This window comes from Achroia grisella, unplaced genomic scaffold, assembly GCF_030625045.1.
Source record: "Achroia grisella isolate CSIRO2021 unplaced genomic scaffold, CSIRO_AGI_Agris_v1 utg782, whole genome shotgun sequence".
Lineage (NCBI taxonomy): Eukaryota > Metazoa > Arthropoda > Insecta > Lepidoptera > Pyralidae > Achroia > Achroia grisella.
Window position 1 is genome coordinate 5,078,783 of NW_026713022.1, and position 10,184 is coordinate 5,088,966.

The 10,184-nt window shown below is 37.5% G+C and overlaps 1 protein-coding gene across 1 annotated transcript; it reads right to left on the minus strand.

Annotated features, from left to right (window-relative positions):
• Positions 1–1,975: 1,975 nt before the first annotated feature.
• LOC131851351 (uncharacterized) lies at positions 1,976–2,893 on the minus strand. Its single transcript, XM_059201842.1, has 2 exons — positions 2,329–2,893; positions 1,976–2,244 (listed from the first exon to the last, which is right to left on the minus strand). The coding sequence occupies exons 1-2, from the start codon at positions 2,891–2,893 to the stop codon at positions 1,976–1,978; spliced, it is 834 nt and encodes a 277-aa protein (XP_059057825.1).
• Between the last annotated feature and the right edge of the window lie 7,291 nt (positions 2,894–10,184).

Consider the following 10,184-nt stretch of genomic DNA (forward strand, 5'->3'; position numbering starts at 1 on the left):
TTGTGATCCTATCACCTTAAATAAATTATTTTTAACTATTTTTACGATGCTTTCCCAACTTCCACCGAAGTGGGGAGCAGCGGGAGGAATGAATTTCATACTAATGCGATTTTCTGAAAGTTCTAATTCTAAATGCGGGCGATATTCATCAAGAAACTTATATAAATCGCGAAGATACTTGCGAGCACCCACGAAACATGTTCCATTGTCCGTATATAAACAGTTTATCGGGCCTCGGCGAGATAAGAATCGTTTAAGTGCGGATAAGAAACTAACCGTGCTTAAATCAGTAGCAACTTCAATATGAGTAGCACGGGTTGTCAGACAAGTGAAAATACATAGCCATGCTTTGCGGCCTTTAACCCCCCGACCACGAATAGGTGTGTACTGTAAGGGACCGGCATAGTCACAGCCTACATGCGTAAATGCCTTATCAACTTGAGTGACGCGGTGGCTCGGTAGATCGGCCATGAGTGGAAACGTAGGGCGCGGTTTTATTTTAAAACAAGCGTTACATTTATGAATGCGATAACGTATTAAGCGGCGAGCGGACAGGATCCAGTACTTCTGCCTGAGTAAGGACATAAGTAACTCTGGTCCTGCATGAAGATGCTTCTTATGATAAAAGTCGATAAGAATATCGATAACATGATCGCGGCGCGGTAAAAGTAGAGGATACTTAGTGCAGTAATCCTCAGCGGAACTTGACAAGCGACCACCGACGCGGATGACATCGTCCTTGTCTATAAATGGTCGGAGCTTGTTTAAAGCGGAAGAACAATATTTATTATTTTTATTATTAAACTCATGTGCAAAATATACTTCTTGCACGGCGCGGATTAACCTTATTTCAACAAAATCTAAGTCTTCACTCGTAATAACGGTATTACGAGGAAGGCGTTTAATAAATTTATATATATAAACAATAGTCCGTAATAATTTAGAATATACAGAAAAGCGTTGAGATAGCGCGTAAAGTAGTGATTCAGAGGTATTTGAAATTAATGTGTGTATAACAGTCCGTTGTTCGGGAATGTCTTCATTCGATAAGTCGTGATTAACAGCAAGTGGCCACTCGGCCGGGTTACTTAATACCCATGAAGGTCCGGTGTACCATAGCGGATGGTTTACTAGCTTGTCTGGTGTGAGTCCACGAGACAGGCAGTCTGCAGGATTATCGGAACCAGCAACGTGATAGAAACAGTCTGCCGGGACGTTATCGATAATTTGTACTACCCGATTGGCAACGAAAGTTTGCCAGCGGTGCGGAAAAGAGTGGATCCAACAAAGAGCCACTTTTGAATCACTAAAGGCGTATATATTATTCACAGGATACCGTGGTGCGATAGTATCAACAACCTTACGAAGTAGTTTTGCGAGTAATACGGCTGCGCACAATTCTAATCTCGCGATGGATACAATTTTTACAGGCGAGACCTTTGACTTGGCGCATAATAATTGAACAAAATATTTATTATCAACCTGAATGTGTAGGTAGACTACACCGCCATAAGCACGTTCACTAGCGTCAGCAAATCCTAAAATATTCAATTGACAATCCTCAACCACACCTAGGTGTCGCGGTATGCGAAGCCTATTAAGCGAGGGCAGTTCTAAACAGAACTGTCTCCAGGCTGCGATGATATGATGCGGGGGTTGAGCATCCCAATCACATTTCAACAACCAGAGTTCCTTAATAAGGAGCTTGGCGTACAAAATAGCGGGAGCCACGAAACCTAAAATGTCCCATAAACGGGCAACAGCGGAGAGAATAGCGCGCTTAGTACATATAGCGTCTGGCGTGATTACCTTGAACTTAAAAGAATCATTAGAGTTATCCCAAAATAGACCTAAGATCTTGTGCGGGGTGGAATTATCGAATGATTTGTCACTGAGGGTTTTGTGTGTATCCGGGATGTGAGCAAGCACGTCGCGGGAGCTGCTCGTCCACTTTACGAGATCAAACTGTGCCATTTTAAAAAGTGTTGCTAATGGTAATAGCCTGTTCATCTGTCATAACAGAAGATACGATATCATCCATATATAGTGCAGACGAAGCAACAGCGGCAGCAGCAGGGAATTTATCCCCTTCATCTTCAACTAGTTGTTGAACAACGCGGAGCGCGAGAAATGGACTCGACCTCAGTCCGAAGCATACACGATTAAATTCATATTCAGTCACAGGATCATCGGTGCTGAAGCGGTACAAAATTCGCTGAAACCTACGATCGGGTTCGCGTACAACTATTTGATGAAACATTTGAAAACAGTCGGCGGAAATACAAACTTTAAAAAGACGAAAGTTAATTAAAATACTAAATAAATCACCCTGTAGGTTGGTACCACTATGCAATATATCATTTAACGAACGACCAGATGTCGTTTTACAACTGGCATCTAAAACCACGCGCAATTTAGTGGTGACCTTATCCTCTCGTAGCACTCCGTGATGTGGAATGTAGTACGAGGGTATAAGTGAATTGTCTTGATGCGATTTAACTGGACTTAAATAGCCCTTATCAATATATGCGCGAATTACTTCGTTATAAGAAAAACGAAAATGAGGTGACGCTTCCAACTTACGTTCTAGACATAAGTAACGTCTATGTGCGGCAGCGAAAGAGTCACCTAAGGAGAACATGTCCTCTCGAAACGGCAGGGATACGATATATCTACCACTATCATCACGAGTAGTGGTGGCGCGAAAATAATGTTCACACTCGAGATCATCGGCACTCTGAGCGGGCGGCGCGGTTATCTCCTCCAATTCCCAAAAACTTTGGAAGAGAGTGTCCATACGATCATGAATCACGGAACAACATGACGTTGTATATGCGGTATTTAATAATGCGGAATTAGGCGATGCGGAATTAAAAGTGGGTACGGAACCCATGATTACAAACCCTAATACGGTTTGTATCGCAGGCGGAATATTACGATGCTTGCTATGCACAATACCCGGCAATAGCAAGTGCGGGAATATAGAACTACCTATAAGTACGTCTATATTACTAGGAATGGCAAACTCGCCGTCTGCCAGCGGTAGGTTTTTAATGTGTGAAAATGCGGCGGTATTGACAGGAACGGAAGGCAAACTGTCCGTAATACGGTCAACAACAAGCGCGGAAATATTAAAGTGAACATTAAAATTAAAACGAGAAAATATATTAAATTCTACTGAACCCTTAACGTTTTTTTGTGGGCCACCAATACCCTTTACCATCGTAGATGAATATTTTAATTCATTTAATAAACCTAAGCGGTCACAACATTCATCAGTAATAAAATTACTTTGGGACGCACTGTCCAATAAACATCGAACTAAGTGTTGTTTACCTAATGCGTCATACACAATAACGCGTGCAGTTGCTAGTAGCACAGTTTTGTTACTGAGCGCGCAAAGTGACAGACCACTCTGCTTGGCCACGGCCTCGCCACTGTGTGACGGGAGCGGGGGTGAGGCCATGCTACTACGGGGCGCGGGCGCATCGCGCGCGGGCAGCGAGCCCCGATCCGTAACAAAATGTAGCAAAGAATGATGGCGCTTTTGACATGCACGACACGAAGATTTTGATCTACAAACACCTGACTTATGCTTGGTACTTAAACAATTTACGCATGAATTGTTAGCTTTAATATGTTTATAACGATCGAGAGGTGACAATTTTTCGAATGCACTACATTTATAAAAATGATCATGCATATTACTATTGCAAAGTGAACATTTTATAGGTGTAACACTTGAAACATAAGACTGCGGATCCGGGTACTTAGCAGGCGGGCGGTATTTATTTGACTCTGTACTGGTGGCGGGCGCGGGTTGTGTATTTTCATATATGCGGCATTGCGTTTTTATAAAATTAATAAATCCGTCAAAATCACGTGATTTTGTTATAGAAGAGTGTAATTCGAACGCGCGTAATGTTTCTGAATCGAATTTACGTTTTGCAATATATAATAAAATGAAATCAGATAATTGTTTTATACCTAAGCCCTTTAATGACATAGCGGCGGTGACATACTTATCTATAAATAATTGAAAACTTGCGGCGGAAGGCATTTTGCCTAATTTAAGATTTAAAATCTGGTCTAAGTAATTAGAACCGAGAACGTGAATATCTTGATACTTATCAAGCAGAGACTTAAATATAATTTCATAGTTTTCGGCGCAGGGTGTAATACCTGCAAATACCGATTGTACTTTGGGTGATAACTTACCCAGTAAATAATACAGTTTTTCTGAGTTTGTAAGTGAGGAGTTGTCATGGACAGTAGATTTGTAACTAGCGTAAAATAAATTCCAATCTTGATAATTGCCGCTGAAGGAGACTAATTCCAGGGGGGAGCCTGGGCCTAGATACAGGTGCATCTATCCCACACGAATTCCCACCCGTGGGCGCAGAAGAAAGATCAGAAAATGTCTGTTTAATTGAACAAAACAAATCTTCAAATGAGTCATATACATGAAAATTAGGTACGGCAGAAGGATTCTCATCAAGCATCCTACTATTATATTCATCAAGTACATCTTGAAACTTATTACGAACGTCATCGATGGTTATACATGAACTAAGAAACATACGTCTTTTTTCTTCCGATTCCGTAGCCAACTTTGACTTATCGTAAATACTTTGTATTCGTTGAAATAAAGCATTACGTTTAGCTTCTAACATAATAAGTTGACGACTAGGTGAAAAGGTAGGCGCATCTTTATCTTTACGTGACATATCTAATGATTTAACGCAATATAACTATAGGTAATTATACAGTGACCTGTCAATAGACAGCGTAAGCGGACAGTAACGAAAATAAAAATTATATGTAGGTATGTAGCGAGAACACGGTTAAGTGTTGCGTAGATTACTATATAAAATATAATGGAATGCGGGATATAGACATTTATATTTGTATATTATAGGTGTGCGGGATGTACAAGTATATTATGTATAATATAGTTATAGGATACAATTTTAAGACTATACTATAAATGCGGTGATATAAATATTTATTATCTAAAGAGATAATACAGAGGAATGCGGGATATCATATGGTATTCTATAGCGGTATATAATAAATATGTTTATAAATAATAAACTATTACACATATAGGTGCTTGGTTGCGGTATAATATAAAGAAATAACAAGGCAATCCTATATGGCTACGCGGGTATGTCTGAGAAACAAATAAGTAATATAAGACTAAATAAGCGGATTTTATATTATCAATTTTGAAAGCGGTTTCTTAATAATAATATTAAACGAAGGACCTTGCGAATAAATAGCAAAAGGGGTACGTTATTAAATGTAACTCAATTTAAAAATAGCAAAATATCCGGTTCGCAACGGGCCAAAATAATGTTATTGCGGTTCCCTAGGGATATGTATCCCGAGAGATATATTCCTTCGATAAGACTGTCGTCACAGATCACGGGCAAAGTAAGGAGTTACGAGCGTACCTGGCTTTCTGCTATGGCGTCTTGGTGCAGGAATCGATGATCGACGACGATGATGATCGATGAACTGATCACACACACAACACGCGCGGCGGAAATTAGTGTATATACACCTTGAATATTGCACACTATCTATATACACCTTGACAATTCAATAGTTTATTAAATCGTAGTGATTCAATTATTATAAAACGTAATTATGTGCGAGCGGCGTTTCTCAGACACGAGCGGGAAACGAAGAAGAAGCGCCATCTTTCTTTCCAGCGATGGCGCGGACGTACTCGGCTCCTTTCGGCCCTAGATCGTGAGTATGTCTGTCCTTGTCTATTACACGAGATGTGCATTTAAACTAGTTGTGGCGCAAACAATTAGAGTCAAAATATTAGTTACTAGCTACTCGACCCGGCTTCGCCAGGGTGTACATGTATTATATATATACCTTCCTTTTGAATCACTCTATCTATTAAAAAAAAAATTTCAAAATTCGTTGCGTAGTTTAAAAGATTTAAGCATACATAGGGACGGACAGACAGCGACAGCGACTTTTTTATACTATGTAAAGATGGATTTGCGTGTGAAATTTCGTTTATCATATTTTATTTTATCAAGGATTTTTTAGACGGTAACAGTAAACAATTTATGGTATCTGATTTAGGTATACCCATAGAAGGCTTTTGATGGCTTAGTCATTAAATATTACGTTCAGATTTGACATCCAATTCAAGTTAATCATGACACTGACATGGCACCACCGCCAGCGCCGGACACCTTTTGGGAAAATTTATTATTGTTTTTTGTTTTTATTACTTGACCCGGATGGCGTAGCGGTTTAGGCTTTAGTTCAGGTACTTTACTTTTAGGTTTACTGGTGCAGGTTCCGATTCCTCGCACGGTGCAAATATTTGTATTCATAAGTGTGATTTTTTGTATCGGTCTGGATGTTTTCTGTGTATTTTATACACGTTTTGGGGAAATTTATTATTGTTTTTTGTTTTTATTACTTGACCCGGTTGGCGAAGCAGTTAAGGACACCGCTTTGCTTCCAATGGTGCAGGTTCGATTCCTCGCACAGTGCAAATATTTGTATTCATAAGTGTGATTTTTTGTATCGGTCTGGATGTTTTCTGTGTATTTTATACACGTTTTGGGGAAATTTATTATTGTTTTTTGTTTTTATTACTTGACCCGGTTGTCGTAGCAGTTTAGGTCACCGCTTTGCTTCCAATGGTGCAGGTTCGAATCCTCGCACAGTGCAAATATTTGTATTCATGAGTATGATTGTTTGTATCGGTCTGGATGTTTTCTATGTAGTTTATACAAATTTTGGGAATAAGTATTTTTTTAATTATTTTATTACTTAACGGCCTCGGTGGTCTAGCGGTTTAGACCACTTTGCTTTTAATGGTCGCGGGTCTGATTCCTAGCACGGTTGAAATATTTGTATTCATGAGTATGATTGTTTGTGTTTTCTATGTGTATTATGTATGTATTTACAAAAACAAATGTCAAAGTATTTGTATCGGTTATCTATTACTCAGCTAACCGATACGAATACTATATACAGCTTTATCTAGCTTAACTTGGGACTAGATGGCGCTGTGTGAATAGTCCTGAAATTATTATATTTGCACAGTATTATAATGTCAAGCTAGTAGTATTTTGTTAGTTAACCTCTCCCCTTTCTATCGATCTAGTCTCCACTGCGGAGTGCATAATTTATGGAATGGCTAAAGTTCCTGTATAATTAGATTAGTGTATACACAAGTCTATACTGCAATAGTAATAACGTAGGTGTGACTGGAATAGGACGAATATACAATCATTAGCAAAAAGAACAATAAAATGATGGTTTCCAGGAGGAACCGCGTGGAGGACAGCCTGCCATGGTACAATGTTAGCAACTTTTTTTATAATATTATTATATCATATATTAGCGCCTGAGGGCTAAGATCATTAGAGCAGAATGAATTTAAAAGGAATACAAACAATTAAAGAAAATGAGTTATCAGATTAGACTATTGTATATAAAGAAACCAATTGTCAATTAGCAGTATTCAAAAAGAAAAATATATGTATGTGTTAGAAATAGGGTATATGATTATAAATTAAAAAAGAAATATATATATATATATATATATATAATTCCGAACAGACAGTGGGTATCATAGTTTTAATAATAATATTGATTGATATTAGTGGAATTTTAACATTTTGTTATTTTATTGTGGTACCTATTATAATATTTTAATGTAAAGAAATTTTACGAGCTAAGTTTCTTGTCAGTTCTTCTCATCTCGATAACATTCCGAACTGACGGTAGATTTGACATATCATAAGAGTCTGTAATAGATATGAATAAAGATATTTTGAATTTGAATTTGAATTTGGATATATTGTTTTAAAATAATAATATTTGCATGCATGCAAATAGTGGTGCTACATGTCGTGTTCTTTAATTATGTTGTAAGATCAAAATTACCATGTAGCAAGCAAATAAATAAATAATAATTATTATTAGATAAATACCATGTGGCTAATACGGTCGAAGTGGAAGCGAGAGGTATACCAGCGAAATCTCAAGAAAAGATCTTGGCTTGTCTAGAACTGCAGTAAGTTCTATAATAGAACGTATTTTTTTTTTTATCTTTATTTAAGTATAACAAAATCAATACAAATAGATATACATCTAAGAGTACACAAACATATATTTTGCGTTACACAGACAATAAGTCTTTTTAAACATATAACAGTACGAAAATTATATATACAATAAATGTGATGATTAATAATTAATTCTATAAAAATATTTATGTACGGTTTGATAAATTTACCTACATAATACAACAATGAAACAAAAATAATATACAACTAGTATTAGAGCTACAATAACATTAATTTTGCCTGAGTCATGTCATGAATGCGATTTGAGGGTAGAAGTGTAAAGTTTAGATCGGTCGGTCGCCAGAACGCTAGGACGTATTACTATTTGACATATCATCATCATCATCAGCCCACTGCAGTCCACTGCTGGACATAGGCCTCTCCCAAGGCACGATCTTCAGCCCTTATCTTCCATTTTTACCCGCAACCCTACGTATGTCGTCACTCCACCTATCTGCGGGGCGTCCTACACTACGTTTGCCATATCATAAGAGTCTGTAATAGATCTACATGAATAAAGATATTTTGAATTTGAATTAAAAAAAAATTGTCATCAATCCACACCTACCTTACCCTCATTGGCGGAGTGGGTATAACTGATTGATTCGACTTGATTCATAAAGTTTAAATAAATAATATTCATCTACTGAATAAACCTTCTGCAGGCTACAATAAATTCTGACGGTCATCGCCCCTTAATGCAATTTCCTCAGACAAGCACAATAATACTAAACATTTCGCCTGTACTCGACCTGTCTGATTGCACATCAATCCCGATGACTCCTGTGCCGTTGCAGATAAGGTTTAAATTGCCCTAATTTTATTGAACATTTCGCCCGTACTCCGACCTGTCTTGGACATCAATCCCGGTGGATTCTATTTCGTTGGGAATAAGGTTCAAAATGCCCAGATTCCGGTACAGTAATACATTGCAGTGCAAAACAAAACTGTAATTGGAATTTTCACGCATCAGGAGATTTGAGAAAGCCATGTGGCACAGTACCGGTACACAAGGGCTGTGTAAATATAAATGTTATTTACTAGTAGAAATATAATTTTATATACCGTTAAATTAATGACAACCTTGAAGGTTTAGCGGTTTAGCACACCACCTTACTTCCGATGGTCGCGGGTTCGATTCCTCGCACGGCACAAACGTTTATATTCATGAGTGTGATTGTTTGTATCGGTCTGGGTGTTTTCTATGTATAATGTGTATGTATTACAAAAAATATCTATGTATTTGTATCAGTTATCTAGTACCAATATAGCTTTATCTAGCTTGACTTGGATCTAGATGGCACTTTCTGAATTGTCCAGATTGTTATTGTTATATACGACTACTCGTTACTCGCGACGCCGACTGCATAAACTTTCAGTCCCTATCTCAAAGATCGAACTTAGGCTCATTTAACTCAAAAACTAAACAGGGGTTTAGGGCTGTTTAGTTTTTGAGTTAAAAGGACCTATTTTGGTTCCCTTCATTGAGTCCATCCGTTGAACACCTATTTTTATTTATTAGTTGTAAAAAAGTAACATAAATACAGTTAAACTGACTGTCAAAAACTTTCAGATTTTTAATATAAGTATGGTATATGAATTTGATAGTTTATTATTAATCTAAGTTGGTCATTTATTACTTCTATTTTGTTTATTTTAGTAACCCATAACACAAGTTTTGCTTAGTTTGGGACTAGATGGCGCTATGTCCGGCTGTCCGGAGATTTTATTATTATTTATTTATTTATAATCCTTTATTGCAGCAACATTTAAAGTAGATACATATAAAAATAAAACAATACATATTATTATAAATATATGTAAAAGTTTTCATTGGCTAATAAAGTTTATTATTATTATTAACATCGTTGTTGTTTCATTACTTTTATTAATATTATTATATGGATAGATACATATATATCATCATCATCATCATCATCGCAGCCCGGAAGACGTCCACTGCTGGATATAGGCCTCCCCAAAGATCTCTACGACGATCGGTCCTGCGCTGCTCGCATCCAATGCCTTCCAGCGATCTTGACCAGATCGTCGGTCCACCTTGCTGGAGGC

Bases quoted from the DNA above. Each gene is read 5' to 3' on its own strand.
- LOC131851351 (XM_059201842.1), bottom strand. From the start codon at position 2,893: ATGGGTTCCGTACCCACTTTTAATTCCGCATCGCCTAATTCCGCATTA. The intron at 2,245-2,328 runs GTGATTTATTTA...TTCATCAAATAG, and splicing joins TAGTGGTACCAACCTACAGG to TTGTACGCGAACCCGATCGT.